General features: G+C 29.2%; 1 protein-coding gene across 5 annotated transcripts in view; it reads right to left on the reverse strand.

The window, feature by feature from the left end:
- The window catches only part of LOC149054468 (filamin-A-like), a 121,068-nt gene that overhangs the window by 58,976 nt on the left and 43,894 nt on the right, over positions 1-18,198 (reverse strand). For all 5 annotated transcript variants that reach the window (XM_089229988.1, XM_089229990.1, XM_089229987.1 and 2 more), the window contains 13 exons: positions 8,591-8,741; positions 7,236-7,345; positions 7,051-7,148; positions 6,843-6,970; positions 6,225-6,363; positions 5,920-6,160; positions 5,645-5,845; positions 5,402-5,539; positions 3,227-3,484; positions 2,310-2,500; positions 2,123-2,230; positions 1,628-1,735; positions 398-560 (listed from right to left, as the gene is read on the reverse strand). In XM_089229988.1, the coding sequence (XP_089086114.1) occupies positions 398-560; positions 1,628-1,735; positions 2,123-2,230; positions 2,310-2,500; positions 3,227-3,484; positions 5,402-5,539; positions 5,645-5,845; positions 5,920-6,160; positions 6,225-6,363; positions 6,843-6,970; positions 7,051-7,148; positions 7,236-7,345; positions 8,591-8,741 (2,034 nt within the window). The remainder of the gene's footprint in view (positions 1-397; positions 561-1,627; positions 1,736-2,122; positions 2,231-2,309; positions 2,501-3,226; positions 3,485-5,401; positions 5,540-5,644; positions 5,846-5,919; positions 6,161-6,224; positions 6,364-6,842; positions 6,971-7,050; positions 7,149-7,235; positions 7,346-8,590; positions 8,742-18,198) is intronic.

Genomic DNA, 18,198 nt, shown 5'->3' on the forward strand with positions numbered 1-18,198 from the left:
ATGTATATAATTGTGTAAGATGTAAGAAGACTGTTTGTACTGAGATAAAAATGTAATTGTTAGCGAGTGGTTTTTTTTTTAAATTATGGCCTTTGGGCCGGTCAAAATTTTTGCCCCCCCCCCCCTTTCAAAGCCTGAAAATGACGCCACCGAGATAACCTACTATCAATTACAGTAGATAAAATTAAAATAAGAATCTCAAATTTAATTTTTGTCAATTTGATTTTAGAATTTCTATAATAATAAATAATATTCAAAAGACTTGTTATATGACATATTATTATGTATCACGTCATTCTAATAACTTAGGTATATAAAAACACAGTTCCTATAGACACATTAATTCATTGTATATAAAATAATAATCCGTGTATTTATAATATGTGAACTAATTTACCGATCCCGGCTTCTGAACAATCGATGGTGAAATGATTGGGTTTATTGGTCTTGACACCGGATTCGATACCTGGTCCAAATATTTGTACTTTATTCGCGTTCAACGGCTGTGACACGAATACGCGGAACGGACTTTTTGGTACAGCGACGCCTCCGTAACTAACCTATATAATATGAAAACAGCACAAGACAAAATCTATAAAGTTATATTTTCAAGAGTACTTGGAAATGATTTCAACAGGGTGAGCTTTTGATGTTATTTTTTTGGCTGCAACTTGTTTGCGCACAATCTATAATTTTTACCTGAAAAATCGAAACTCGTTTGCGCTGACGGTTATATTAAATGTACAACTGGTTTGCGCACACAAAAATAATTATATTATTTTATCTTGGTGACAGATTGGTGTTAATATTCATGGATAAAGATTGCGGAATGTAGACCAAATTAAATACATACAAATTATAAGAAACTGTTATTACTGAATTTAATAGACACGTATATTGCCCTAAAATGTTTACAATATATTTACCAATCATATTATATTAAAATTGAAATTAAAATTAACATACATTTTTAACTTAAGCAAGTGACACCTAATCTTATTATGCCCTAGCCTATCAGCCCAACGGGATTAATTTTTTTCCCCTTTAAAATTTTCCAACATTCCTATCGAGTATCGATACTAATAATATCTTTTCAACTAAAAAAAAAAAAAAAATGATTTTGTACATTTTATCCTTTTTCAATCATACAGGATTTTTAATCTAATCAGACATCTTCTTTTCTTTCTTATTTGTAAATAGCTTATTTATATTTTGTATTTAATTTCACATAATTATTAAACTAATCGTAACACAAAGTTTAAACTAAAAAAAAAAAACTTGAACAAGTATTAAATATTATTTATTAACAATTATTAATATGCAAGTATTAACATGCATTTTTAATCACACTTATGAATACATTCATAGACAGTACTGTCTATTAGAGGAGAAAGTAAATATATGTAAGTACTTAAATAATTTACTTGTTGGTAATCAAACATTAATATTATTCAAGGTATTAAACTATAAAATAAAATAAAATTATTAAAGTCTAAAGGGTAACTGAGAGCAAACCATGTGTATGGTTATGGCTCAACTGTTTCTAAGCGAGTGCCCAAACAAGTTGTTTTTTTTTTTTGAATTAGTGCGCAAATCGGTAGCGGCCATTTTTTTTTTCGTGATTTACCTGTAACGTGTGTTTGCCGATCGACTTTGGGACGTATTTGCAGGAAAACGTACCATCCTTGTTGTCTTTCAACACGGGTTCTACGAAGTTGCCATTTGAATCGATGATCTATAAAAAATATGTTTTAAATATTTTTAAATATTAAGTTAGTATTTTATTAATGATTGTAAAACGACGAAGAGGGCTATGATTATGAGTGTTATGACAATGTTTTACGCTTAAATATTAACTATTCATACTTTAAAAAAAATATGATCGCAAACTTGTTAAGATTTCATTTGAAGAGTTAAGAAGTTATTATTCATAAAGGTAGCAGTATGAATTTTGTATAACAAATTTGATAGAAGTATGGGCTAGTTGCTAGCAAGGCTATTTTAGCGATAGGTAAAATAGAAGAGAAGCTAAATAAAACATTTTTCGTCATGGTGTAATACATATTACATATCATTAAAATATATAAGGACAAGGCAAGTATTTTTCTCCTCCTGAAGTTACCTTGACGTCAAGTGGAGCTACTCCGGCCTTTTTCGTATCCACCACGAATTCAGCCGGTTTTCCTTGTATGACGCCATTTGGTTGTAATCCACTTCCGTAACAGTTTACCTACCCACACATCAATCGTAAGCACATAATTATTAAAAATAATTATCAACAATAATCGTTGCATGAGATATCTTTGTACCTTGTCGGGATAGAAATCAGTACTAGGTAAAATGTTGGCAATGTAAGGTGACTTAGGTATGTCCTCGTTATCACATAATATGTGCACGGCATACTCTCCTGGCGCCATCGGATAGTACCTGACGTCCGCCGATCCGTCCCCGTTATCTTGGCAATCGATTTTAGCCTTTGAAGGTCCTTCGATACTGAATCCTGCAAACGTAACGGTTTTCGTCACAAATTAATATTGGTAAAATTATTTCTAAAATATATTTCCAAATAAATATTATTACTTAGTGTAAACATAATAACAAGATCAAGTTCTGGTCACTGCTTTTTATTTGTTGAAGAAAAAAATATTTCAATTTCGAGTGAAGACTGATATTTTATATTATTTTATAATAAATCAGTTGAGTAATAGGTAATGTGCCAGTCAATTCATGAACAGGAATTAAAAGGAAAATGTTTATTTGTGTACATGTTAATTCAAAAAAGGAACATTTTTAAAACAGATATATTATGCTGAAATCATTTTTAAAAATGTATAGTTATTTTAGTATCATAAATTGTGGTGCCCATTTTATATCTGATAAACTAATCAGCCATAAAAGCTTCGGTCCCACCACTGCATAAAAAATAGAAGCGACACTCTGCTCAATAGCTAGTCTCTAAAAGTTTGACTTTAATGTCATAAATATATCTCGAGAAGTAGACGAGTGATGTTACGAACGGTTTTCTGTACGAATGGTTATTAGAATGGTGTAATGAATAGTTATTATGTTGATAAATATGGATAATATCGTTAAACATGATATGTATGTTTGCTGATTTTGATAATCAATAAAACCTTAAGGCTGTCAAACTTCTGTAAAAATAAGTTTAGGATTCGTGAAAGTATCGTAAACTACCCCTGCGATTGCTTTAGTGGTTTTTACTTGCCTAGTGAACCGGTTTCTCCATTAGTTTCGACAGTGAACATCGCTGGATGTGAAACTATGCCTCCGGTAAGTCCAGGTCCGTAAGCACGAATCAAAGTCTCTTTGAATGGGTTGACGTGCACTTCAAAAGGTGCTTTAGGGATTTCCACCCCTGCAAACGTCACCATCACAACGTGGCGGCCGACTTTCCTTGGGTAGTACGTTGCTTCATACGTGTGTGCATCGAGTTTCTTCATGTTTACGGGTTCTTTGACTCCGCCTACGCGAAAACAAAACATTTAGGGTATATTACTAACCACTAAGTCTGTCTAAGTTTATTCTAATAGTAATTAGATCCGAGATAAAATATATTGTTTCTGTTACGAGTTCTTGCGTACTGCAGGTAAAGTCAACATAAGCCGATTCAGTTTAAAAATAAAATTATTATGATTATTTTTTTCCACATAATCCAGTGGTAATTCAATATTTTTGTGGGGATGGGGACATTTTCACTACTTTCATATAGGAGAACCCCTAAATAACGGACACTTTTATGGCAACCTAATTTTAATTTTGACAATTATTATCGTAAATATATAGAATAATCGTGTGAAAAATAAATATTTCAAAGGCTGAACACACGACAAAGCACGGCGGGCAGCTCGCCGGACGTAAGAAAGGCCGGTGATCGCCGATTATCATCGTTAATGATGTAGAAACCGTGGGTGTGTCGCGAAAAATACAATTATAGTTTATCTTATCCGTTTATTATCGCATCGATGAAAACATTTTCTAGTTTATGTTCTGTAACTGATTTTTTTAATAAATATTTATTTTTATTTTTTAACATTTTTAGTAATTTTTACATACGTAATATCCTAGTTTTATATCATAATTTTAATAATACAAAAATACAAAATATCATTATTATAAATTTTAGTATTGTATAAATAATAAAAAAAAATACTCGTGTGGCGCTATTGTCCGGGTGTACTAACCTAACCTACACCGGAGATCTGTTTGGTAGAATTTCTAATGGGGCACCCGTAGGTTTCTGCCATGCCCTGGAGTGGGGGATGGTGGCACTTGTTCTCCAGACACCGTGACTAGCCCGGAAAAAAATGCCACCCGATGGTCGAGGATCGAACACGGTCCGGCTGATCCACACAGCCGACGCGTTAGACCGCTCGGCCACTTCGTCCCCCGTATAAATAATACGAGAAATGTTGTACATAAAATGAAATTTTTAATTTCTCTGAGTTATTTTCAAAATTTTACACCCCCCCCCCCCCACTCTGAATAGTGGACACCTCTAAAAAACGGACAAAATTACGGCGACCAAGAGTGTCCAGTATTTAGAGGTTTCACTGTATATTATATTATTATTTCTCGTTAAGCTTAATCCAAATTAACAGCATTAAAACTAGTTAATACTATATAACAACAACAAATATTACAATAAGAAATATAAATATAGAATTTTGATGAAATGTAGAAACATAAAGTATTTTGTATTAGTTCATAGCTAAAAGAAAAAAAGAAAATAATATAAAATATTTTTTTCCATGTGTATTATGTTATTGTAAAAAAATATTAAATGAAATAGCCGAAAAATAAAAGCTAAGTGATAGCAAAATAATTATAGATGCACCAGAGTTGTAATTTTACCAAATTTATAAACAAAAAATCCATAACATTCATAACGATACTGTCGATACTGAATCGAATATTAATGTAGAGTACCTAGTAATGTTTAACTATTTATTTTTATATTGATATTTAATTTATTTATTTAATTGATATACAACCACAATATCAGTCGTCATACAAAGATCATTTAAAATGTATAAACCATACTCGTATTAGAACCCAATAGACTGTGTCAACTATATTCAGTAGTAAATTCACTTTTAATCTTAATTTACATTTATATTTATCAATTTTATAATATATATATATTTTAGTTTCACAGTTTATTTTTTATATTTTATAAGATTTTTTGGCAATCATAAAAATTGTTTAACCATTTGTTTTGTTGCGGAATTCCGAATTAATCTAAATTAATAGTATAGCATGCTAATATTTATTTTCCGGTTGATAATGTACATAATATCGGGGCTAATCTCATTCACAGGTTATGAGGGCTATATCCGATAACGGAGTTCGTCGTAACAAAACACACTGATTAGAATTTTACCAGGTCCGATTACATTCACTTCGGGAACGCCTTCGCCAGCTCCCTCGGTTACAATTTTGAACTTGGCTTCATCTTGGACTCTGAGGCCGTGTGGTTGTATACCTCGCCCAAAGGCTCTTACGCGTTTAGCGTCAGATGCTGTACAGAAATAATACCACACATGTGTTTGAATTACACTTTTGATAAAAAAAAAAAAAAAAAAAAAATACTAATATCCTTTTGTCTGAATATCATATGCCATACCATTAGATACGCCGACTGCGAATGGACTCAGCGGCACAGGTTGATTTGCGAAGAAAACATTGACTGAGTGCACACCCTGGACCACCGGCGTGTAATCACATCTATACACTCCGTTAGGTTCTTTCTTGAGCTTCACTGGTATCGTGTTCTCTCGGCCAGCCGGATCGAGAATTATCACCTCCGGAACACCTTTTCCGGCATCTTAACAAATAGAAACATCGTGTTCAGATTTGAAATATCTCCCAAGGCATCATAATATATAACAATTTAATCACCTTTCGTATGGATTTCGAAATAAGTTGGTCTGTTCGTGAACACGCCTTCGGGCTGTATACCAGGCCCGAAGACATTTACTTTGTTTGGATCGCCAGCCGACGTGTCCACGTTAACGTGATACGGAGATTTCGGAGTCGGGACGCCGGAAAAGTTGACATGCACTTTATGCGGTCCTTCGACGACTGGTTTATACGTTGCCGTGTATGTTTGACTTCGGTCGTTGTTGAAAACCAGATCAACCTAAAAATTGAAAAAAAAAAACATTTGATTACGAAGGATATCATTTTGTCAGTTAGATGCTTACCGGTTCGGCTTTTCCTTTGGGGTTTTCCACAGACACGTTGACTGTGCCTTTACCGGCGGAAAATGTTTCGACGGTGAAATTCGTTTTGGCTCCCACAGTCGGCCCAGAGGGTTCGATACCGGGACCATAAACACGAACGCTAAACGAAATACAGAAAATATTATAATATATTAATATGAAGTCGAACATGCTAAGTAGGTACTAGGTAGTCTTGTTAAAATAGATACTTGAGTAATATTATTTGAATACTTTTTAAGTGGGTAATCAATTACGTATTGTAAATATTTTTGAAAAAAGTACTTGAACAAAATATTTTAAATAATTTTTTCAAGAGTGTATATTTAAAATAAAATACCTAATCATTTTCAAATACTGGTTCTCTAACTAAAAATTGAGAATATATATTTAAATATATTTTTTTACTGTGAATTTATTATACTCAAGCAAAAATTAAAATACTTCTACATGAAAACAGAAGATTATTTTAAATACATACTATTGAACATAAGTATCTGAAGTATCTGTATTTGAATACTTTTAAAAATCATATTTTACAAGACCGATTTTGATTTAAATACTTAATTTTGTACGATCAAAATATAATGCTATTGTACATACCGGCTCGGGTTCGTTTTCGATCTAATCGGTGCTCCTTGTTTCAACTTTGCGTTCGGGTACTGAGATAGATAAGTCATCATGGATTGTTCGTCCATGTTGGGGCTGACCAATTCTTCGGGTTTGATGAGCTGAAAACATAGTTTATAATGATTAATGATTGTTGTTACGTTCATTTGAACACAATTAAGACAGTGTTAGTATTATTTACTTGTTTGATGTTAAGCCAATCATCAGCCAAGCCCATGGCTTCTGATGCATTTTTAAGTGCGTTGTTGGATTTCCAGTCCTGCCAATCCGGACACAAGCCTATACAAATATAAATTATGATTACAATTTAAAAGGCCTTTGAGTATTTTGTTAACAAAACTATGACGTTGCAGGTCTTATAATTACCCGGAGCCACTGCATCGACTAAAGCACCGACGGCCTTTCCGTCGTTCCAGTCTGTAGTGAAATTCGAAATCGGTATGTCAGGAACCTTACTCTGGATCCAATTCAGCAATCTAAACAACACGTAGATTTTAGTATTTTAATATTTTATTTTTTTATTCATACAATTATTATGGGTAGGTTACGGCTGAAAACGAAAATTCATCGTTCGATCGCTACCATCGTATTATATATTTTTAATCCTTTGTTAGATTTAATCTCAGCAATACCATGCCCTTGTGGGTATTTTAATGTCCCAAGTAACTCACGTGTCTTACACAGAAAACGCATTAAATCAGTTGATGTTCATTTTGTTTCGTCCAGTATGTATTTTTTTAACATGTAAAGTGTACAGAAAACGATAACATGGTTCAAGATTATATTATTATTATTTAGCCATGGCAGACGACAATGATATTTTAATCCTTTCATTTTATGTCCAACACAACACCCTTCGACTATTCTTATTCGTCGGATACACTACCTACAACCTACCTACTTAACATTCCATACCGTCTGCGCCCTTAACACTACTACAGTTGTGGCGTAATATGTATTATGCATTTCGACACACGTAAATGTTTGGGTAGAATACAATTGAGAACGGTCCTTATCGGCTATACCTTTTTTAAAAACACGATTGAGAACGTTTTTACCTGCTAACTTTTATGCAACGTTGCCACATTAATTAAAAATATAAAGTATACAATTTATATATAAATATCAATTACTATATTTCTTTGAGTTTTTGGTTACAGTCTATTGTTAGGTAATCGAAAAAATTTTCGTTCATTTTATAAACAAATTTAAGGCGAATTTTATCAAGAAATGCAAAAAAATCAGTTTTAATCAGCAACATTTCAAAACACCGAAAAAAGTATGTCCTTAGATCAAAATCCCAGCCCTAAAAATTATTACTAAAATTTAAGATAAATGGCAACGTCACTCGATAAATCGTTCTCAATCATTTAAATTTAAAGTCAAAATATTGTTTCTTTGATCTGCTGACAATTGTTCTCAATTGTGTTGCTAAAAATGTAAAACGTTCTTAATAATTGTACAACACCGAAATGTTTGTACCTACATTTCTGTTTCTATTTTCCCAATAAAAGTGTATTATTTTATAAGTTAAAACCACAAAAATAGAGCAATTAATAATTAATTTTATCAATACCTTGATACATGCCATTAAACTTTGATCAACAATAATAAGAATGGCGTGTTGAAGAAAACATAGATTTTTTTAACGCAGATATATTTTTTCAAATCTATGATAATAATATTATGTTATTTATTAATTATTTTAAACTGTATATTACCTTTGTTTCGGTGTGGCTCCTTTTTCGTTTGGTGCTTGCTCCCCACCAAATTCACCATCCCACATTGGCATTGATATAGAGTAATGTAAAATTAACGTCCATATTAATCCCAAAATCAATTTCAATTTACAATCAACAATATCGGAAGAATCTGTAAAATAATTAAAAATAAAAATATTATAAGACTAAAATAAATTGTTTCATTATTTGAAATAATATTTATTTTTTTAATATTAAGTATTTTTTCAAAAAACTTATAATTTATATTATTAATATCATTTGTACGTAAAATAGCATTTATTTTAAAAACATCCAAGTTTAAAACGTTTACTGTAATATTAATTTAATGTACCAATCACTTCATGCTAATTTAAAATTCATTAACAATCGTGTAATTGAAAATTGGTAGCAATTGTCAATTGCTTAGTGTTTCAAAAATGTGAAGATTTCCAGGTGAAAAATTCTAGAGGACTTGTCATAACTAAGTACGGGTGGGTTTTAAAATCGAAATTTCAATGAATGTAGTATTATTGTCAATATTATTGTTCTTAATTTTTTGTGATTAATTCAAACATTGTGTCCAAAATTTTTCAAACAAATGCAATTTTTATTATTTAATAAATTTAATGTCACCGATTCAAAAAAATTAATACTCCGATCGCGATCTGAGCGTCATAATTAAGAAAATAATAATATGACATAAGCGAAGAAACACTTAAACGTCTGTATCTTAATACATTTTATTCTTTTTATTCTTAATAAAAGAAACCCCTTGAATGCTGGAATTAAGATGGCTATGGAATTAAATATTGACGTTGGTTTGTTTAGAATCTTTAGATTTTATAAGAAAATGGTAAATGAAAAAATTAAATTACTAACATAGATAATTTTTTTATATCTGTATTGCAGTCAAATTGTTATATTTATTATGTAATTCTAAAATATTTAAAAATTTATATTTATGATAGCTTATTTTAACTTAATCAACTATGATCAACTTATAATGTGTTAATTTAATTATTTAGTAAATGTACGAGATATTTTTAAGAACCTTGTCTCCACAACAAGCCTAGCTTACGGAGACAATCATTTATATATAATGCCAATTACATTAAATAATTAAGTATAAGTATTGTAATAATTTACATGTATGTATACATTTCTATTTTAAATGAAAACAAATAAATAATAATAATAATACAAAATTTCTACCTGCAACGATTTTTTTTTTTTACGAAAATTTTAACTCTCGATACCCATACTTAATAACTTAATGAGATTAAAAATAATCGTCTAATAAATCACTGTATACTGTGTATTATAGTTAATAATAATATAAAGAATACATTATATAGTATGTATACGATGTTAGTTACATCTTTGGTGAATTTAAATTTCCCTTTTAAGACTGTTTGTGCATAATAATATAGGTAACGTTATTAAAATTTAAATTAAATTACTTTACGGTTATTGTTAAAGATACAAAAAATAGGTAATAATATATGGTGTAAAAAATGTGCACGAAACTATGTTAAACGTCATTTCGTTTTTAATGTAGCAATAAATGCATAGTAAAAAAATAAGATATGCCAAACACATAATCATGGTTTAATACCGTAAAACATATTTAACGGCAATCGTAATAATAATAATAATAATAGTAAAATATTATGTTTTTTTCTATATATTAACATTTTGTGTATAATATGACATATACAAACAAAATTCTGGATAATTCCTTAGTATACCGATCACACTTGGTATCGTGTAATAATTAATTGCGCAGACAATGATAAACAATATTCGTTTTTAATTATAAAACATGACAATAATGCAATACCGAAAGTAATTCTCTTTGATGGACTAAGGACTTAATATTAATACGTTACAATACATATGCCTGTAATTATGATTTTTATACGCAATATTAGGTATTATTATTGTTGTTGATAGAACGTTACACAATATCAACAGTGATAAAATAATATATTATTTAAAATTTTAAGAAATTATCAAATTAAAATGATTGAGGGCTATAAAAAATAATTTCAACATACGTATATTATACTATATATATACCTATTTTATAGTAGGTATGGAAACAAAAAATAAACTTTAAATCAAATGCACAAAGTCCAATATACTGACTTTAAAAAAGCAGCTATATATACAATTTGTATTTTTTATTTTAAGTGCTAGCAACCACGTGGGTACAGCTATTACTAAAATATCGTTATTAGCTGATGTTTTTTAATACGATATTACACAATTCTACAAAATATCATGGCTCGTAACTCATTAATCATATAATTGATCAACTTCATAAAAACAATCTATTTATTACAATTTATATGCAATCATCCTAAGTTTGTTTTCCATTTGAATTGTATACCAATCCTATGTTTACACTAAAAGTACAAAACCTAACTGTAGCGTTGATTTCGTATTGTTATATAATGTATCGAGGAAGTCTAAAAAAATTCTCTAGCTGTTAAAAAAAACTAATATTTTAATATCTATTTGATATTTTGAATTGTTTGATATGACTGAATATTAAGACTAATATTTTAAACAAACGATGGATTTAATCTGTGATGTTATAGTATTAATAGGTACCTATATAATAATAATTGTTTAAAAACATATAAGTACTGATGAAACAAAGGCAACAGTGGCATGACATCATAATCGGTTCGATGACGATCCAGTGTGGGTTAAAAAAATTAAAACAACTATGTATAATATAATATATAGGAACCGCGTGTATGGTAGAGAATTCGATGCTCTGGTATCTGGAGCATAAAGCGTAACGTGCGATTGTCTGTGCGTGTACCTATAGGTATCTCGTAATTTTTCTACCACGTACGATAGCCATGCATATACATACATATTACGCACGTTAAAGTATATTATAAATTTATTATGTAAAACAACAAAACCATACGCGTTTTTCGTATTACAATAATATTATCATATAAGTACCTACCAGACCTACAGGGTGATCTGTTTATCTAACACCTGTTGCAGACGCAAATAATGCGCTACACTCTTTATCCAAGTAAACTGCGCAGATTGTAAAAATCGCGATTTCGGAAAAATAAATAATTCAATATTATTGGAGGTTGGAATAATGTCTGAAGTACATTAATATATATAATATATATATAATATAATAATTGTATAAAATTATAATAGTAATATCCATTCATACGTTATAACAATTTTTCACAATCGATGACATTTATTCGACGACAACCAATTTTTTAGTTTTCCAAGTTTTTAGCACCTAAGCATGAGGACACAACTATGAAAGCTTTGATTTTTTTTTTTTAGTAAAGGATTTGAACGTCAGAAAATTGGATGAGTGAAGTGCCAATGTCATCGGAATTTTAAAGTTTAAATCTAGACGAACAGAATATAATAATGTTATCTATGTAATTAGTCATTAAAAAACCTAAAAAATATAAAGTCACAAAAATTTATCGGTAAATAAACCATATCTGTAGTGAATCAGATTAATATTTAAACTGATCTTCGTGATAATGTGTCTGTTTTTACATATCAGCAGCATATTATAAATTATAATTCATCATTTCTTAAACTGTTTAGTGTCGCGACACTAAAAAAAAAATCGAAAATAAAATTAATGATCTCACGACACCCCTTTAAAATAAACACTAATTTGAGTCAATTATCAGCTGATTTGAAAGTTACCCGACATTTAATAACTAATAATTAACATATTTTTGATACACAAAAGTAGAAAAATAGTAGTTAGATAGTGTAACGATATAACTATTAGTTAATTTTAAGTGAGTTTTACTAGTTATTTTTTTTAAACTGTTTTTAGGTATATAAGTATGTATCATAAGGTATATCTCTAGTTAAATCTTTTTTGTTCTGTATATTATTCAATCTTAATGCATACAGGTTAATGCTGCAGATAAATTACAGCAAAAAAACATTCTTCTGCATATATTATTTAATAATTATAGAATTTGGGCCACTAATGAAATATCATGGCGTTCACTGAAATAGTAAAACGGTCGATTTTATTTTAGAAATAAGCGTACTATTGAAATTTAAATGAGCTTGGAGTCGTTTTTAAAACGTCAAATTATTATTATACAATATTTAGATCGCTTTCGAATTAAGTAAATCATAGGTACGTCAGACATTCATATCTACACTACATCACCAGTCATCCCGACAATTTGCAGTGGCTTGCGTCAAAAACAGTGTATATATATATTATTTTAGCTAACTATATACATATAATACCCATTCCACTTTTGACATGTATACTTAAATAGAATGTTGATTTTATAAATTAGAAACTGTAGCTTATCTCAATGTGATGTCCGATCTCAGTTTATAAAATAATATTTTTAATTAAAATTTACATTTAGTCACACAGTAGGTATTTTAATTTTCGTTTAAACGGTTTAATGCGTTATAATATTGTCGTTCTAAATTCAAAGCATATTTCTCTAAAACAAAATATTGTAAAAATGTAATCTATTAATAATTAGAGTCTACTCAGTGTTGTATAAAGATCGCGATTTATACCTATATATATATAATAACGAGTGCGCCTAGTATGAGCAAACTGTATACAAGTTTGAGAGCTTGAAATTGCAGTGCAGTTCATCTGAAGTTTTGCTTTATTGATATAATAATTGAAAACTTTTACTTAAACAGAAGAATACAATTTTGTTTGCGACGATTCAGACTTTGAGTTAGCTATATATATATATATATAATACTATACTGGAAAATTACTGGACAAAAAAACAGAAAATAATTTGAATTCAGCATGATATCTATGAAACCCAGCTAAAAAGAAGACTGAAGCGGTGGGTTGAAGCCGTCGTAATAAATGAGTGGTATAAATCATTTGTGAGATAAACAAGATAAAATACCTACCGCAAGAGACTAAACTACTAAAGGAGTTCTATAAGATATTAACAAGCATAATAATATGTACCAGAAATCATAAAAAAAAAATGTAATTATGCGTTCACAACATAGGTATAGAATATAATACACTTTGTTTAACTGCCGAATCATCGTCGCCGTGACATTCATGTATCGTATTTTACGAAGGTATTCCGCGAAACGTTATTGCTAGCTACAGACGGTATAAAATTAGCTGGTGTAAAAGGTTGAAAATAAAAGGTGCAACAGGTTTTCGGATGATCGAGGTTCAATGTAGTGTTGTTACATCATAGGTTTAGGAATAATATTATATATTTGTGTAAAATTATTATATTATAATTTTTACTTTTCCAGAAATAATATGAACCCGTTCGTTTGGACATTCAATTTTATCATAATAACAGCAGCAGCAGGTTCAACGATGTTATACTTAGGTTAAGTTTTAAGAATCTTATTTCATAATATGTAAACTTCACAACAATGGATTTAAAATATGACCAAAATTTAAATGTTCAGTGGCTGATGATAGGCGATAAAAAAATATATCTTTCATTGTACATTTAGAGGTTCTTCACAATATCTCCGACGTATAAGGCATCTTTATTTTTGGTCCAGTTGCATTCTATGGTTATACTGTGAAATATGGCTGATGGTTTGGAATTTCTAGTGAAATCGGAAAATAAATAGAAAAAATTCTAGTTATCTGTAGAAAAAAAATCACAACCAACCAAATTCCGAATTCCAAATACCTAAATATATACTAATTTAGCTAGTTTTTTTGCGAGTAAATCAAATAATTCAGGTAAGTATAAGATGGGAACTTTATGTATAGTCGTATATGTGTTTAATTCACCCCAAAAACAAAAAATATCATTTGTGCCACATCTAAAAATACAATTTGATAACTTACGCTATTTTTTACCCTATCAAAATTTCAATTTAAGTATTAAAATAATTAATAATATATTTTTTAAAACTTATTCTTATGTATTTTATTCAACAATCAAATTCATTTTAATCTAGATTGGATACATTAGATACTTTTCCAGAAAAATATAAATATTAAGTACGTTTATAATTTATTATTGTAGGTATCTATGTATTTTTTTATAAATTAGTAATATTTCAGTTAATAATAAAATATGCATATATTTAATAGTCCAATTTTTAATTTTATCAAAAACAACCAAATTTACTTATTCACGTTATATGTCTTACAACGGATGTGAACACGATAAATATACGAGGTAAGTTCTCATAATTTAAATTCAATGCGTGTAACATGTTTTTTACTAATTTTTTTTAGGTGTAGATTACATAATATGTATCTTAAATGTATCTCTTGGTTGTGCAAATTATAGGTAAGTACATTTAGTATAATTGATGCGAAATCTCATTTCCTTTTATTTTATTATATCAATCGTATGACACCTCTGAACCACAATATCCCGTCAAAATTCCACCAAATAGGTATGCGAGTATAATACAGTGAAAGCTCCTCTAATGGACACATCCTCTAAATACCTGTCATTTTTTGTCAAGAATAATCTACAAACGGTCACCTATAAATAACTGCAAACACCTTCGAATGGCCAAATAAATTTCTGCGCCGAAAGTGGAAAGTGTCCGGTATTTAAAAGTTTCACGTGGCCACGGGAAAATGACGTAAGCAATAACAAAACAAACATTTCCGTCATTTTCACAACAGTGCATATATTACTCGTACGACTTGCAAAAGTCTATATATAGGTATATATCATCTTTATTGTAGAAACGATTAGGACTCGGATTTCGGTGCATTAATATATTTTGTATAAAATACTTGACACGATGCTTTCTAATATAAACATGTGTTTCTAGTAAAACACTGTGATAACAGTGATATTTTTTTGCATTTTTTGAGGTTGTTACTTGTTGATGTTTAATACTATTTTAAACGGCTTTAGAGCATTATTAATTTTTTATCATATTTCTAGTATAATATTATGAAAAAGATTCAAAAATTATTTTTCTTTTCCAAAGAAATCCTCGGTCGATTCCGGGGAATTTTTAAGATTTTTTAGCTCATATTATATTATGCATTCCTGAAAAATAATTTTTGATATTATTTAAGGACATTCAAATTTTAACCCTAAATTAGTACATACAATTTATTATTTTAAGCGTACTATGGGTTTGGCTTTCGAACCTCAAACAGTAATAACTATGCATAGGTACAATATAGTATTATGGTCATTTATTATCGGACAACGCTTAGTTACTATACATACACAGGTAGGTATTAGGACCCACGCACGTGTACTCGGCACTCGGTAGGTACAGAATAACAATATGTGTGCATATAAAACATGCTGCAGTGTGTGTGTACATAATATATTATTATTATTGTTCCGGTATAGTCACCGAAAAGAATCCGGTGACTAATGGCATTGCAGCAGCAGCGGTGCAGCAACAAACAAAAATAATGTAAAACTAGGTATATGTTACGTGTATAATGTTATGTGCCTATGGGAACAACCGCTGCTGCTACGCAGTCGTAGGCAAATTATTCGCCTCTACCTACGCTGAAAACAATAAGAAAAATATGTTTTACCGGTACGCAATAATACTGTAGAATAATTTATTACAATATCATATATTTTACATGATACTTCATAAAATAAGACGTCATATTAGTGATATAATCGTGTTAATGCCTACTAATATCGTTTAGTACTTACTAAAATAATATCACACACCCGTGTTAAAAACGTATTATTTCTCGTTGGTAACAAATAATATTATACTAATATACTACCGCAGTGGTATATCATGACGGCATGTAATGTGTATATACACAGAACCGCCGTACACAGGAGTCGACAAAAAACACACCAAAAAAATCAGGTTTAATATTTTATACGTAAAAAAAGTCTTGATAATAATATAAACAACGATAACGATATGATCTACAATAGTTTACAATTTATCATATTGAAATGTATAATTTTTTATCAATTATAATAGGTATTTATATTAATACACAATATAATGTAGGTATTAAATATTAATATTTAGGTTGGTACTTATTTCGATATGATTAAATGACTGGGAAAATTTTTTAGGAATTTTTTGAGAGAACATCTAGTGGATACGCGCTTGTTCAAAAATACACATGTTGACTGTAATATAAATATTGAATAATATGATTTAAACCGTATTTTTTTTTAATTTTCATATTGTTATTATAGTAATATTAAAAAATTAAAATTTCTGTTTAATTTCTGTAAATATTTAAAATGTTGAATTATTCGCTAACAATATGTATTCAAATTTATTTTAGGTATTTAAGGACCTTACATTGTAAGGTAGCTCAATGAAGACAAACTTATGAGAATCTTATGAGAATAGTATTCACGTTCATGCGCATAAGCTAATACTTATAATTTATATTATATTGGTCTAACCTACAGCGTTTCACCAAGTTACAGAACTGTCGACCAGTCTCCCGACAAAAATATGTAATTATATTTTTCTTTCGAAACTCGATTTTTGTTTGAATATTGAAACGAGAAATTGCCTACTTATCAATAAGCAATAGTTGATGTCGTATCGTAGTATTTGGTAGTGTAATTATTGCGAACATAATTTATTTTGGCTGAGACTAATGTGACTTATTGTGTGGACTTTCGCTATCAGGCAATATTAAACAACGCAGTTTCGTCAACCACAGCATTGATTAACTGATTTAAGTGCATAGTACATACAATTATTTTTCATTATAAAAATTCATGACTTCCAGTTAATTATAGAGTTGTGTGCAATGGACTGCAGTTGAATAAATATATTATATATTAAAATTGTCTATAATATTATAATATTAAATTACGTACCTAAAGCCTAAAAATGTACATAAATCAAGATTTGGTTAATATGTGATCGCTTGTAATATTATCTGAAATCAATTTTCAAATTGTTTTAAATGTCAAGAAAATAAATTGATTTTTTTTAGTCTAATTATTTTAAAATTTTACAACCTATATTGTATAGGTATTTAAATTCTTACATAATTTTTTGGAATTAACTGAAACTTTTGGGTTGAATATAACTATAATAGGTACCAATTTATTTATTTTTTATATTTAATAAATATTAAATTCAATCCAACGATAAAAATTATTCTAAAATGCATTATTATACATGAATGCTCCTTATATTCGAATATTTGACATGCTTTTAGTCACCTATTTATTATATATATAAAAAAAAAATACTCATAACAATTTTGACTTGAACCTTAAATTAGTCCCAAGAAACATCTTGTAATAATAGTCATATTGCATGAAATACCAAAATAATTAAGTCAAAATAATAAATTTTGTTACGTAAAACGTAACCCAATATTAATATTAACACTTTTACCTTAACATTTCAATGGCATTTTGCCGGTAAAAATGATGTAAATAATACTTCATAATTTATTACTTAAATACAAAGTTCACAAATTATATTTAAAATTAATTAACTGTCTTATGCCAAGTTTCATTTCTAAAAGGAAGAACACTAACGGTCTATATAAAAATAATTGAACTTTTTCTTTTTAGAACAGAATGTATATAATTTAATATATAATTTAAAAACTTCAGGAATAAAAAATGATTCTTGATAAAATACCATTATAATTAACATAT

Source organism: Diuraphis noxia, unplaced genomic scaffold (assembly GCF_037042655.1).
Source record: "Diuraphis noxia isolate RWA-SAM2 unplaced genomic scaffold, SU_Dnox_SAM2 contig0006, whole genome shotgun sequence".
NCBI lineage: Eukaryota > Metazoa > Arthropoda > Insecta > Hemiptera > Aphididae > Diuraphis > Diuraphis noxia.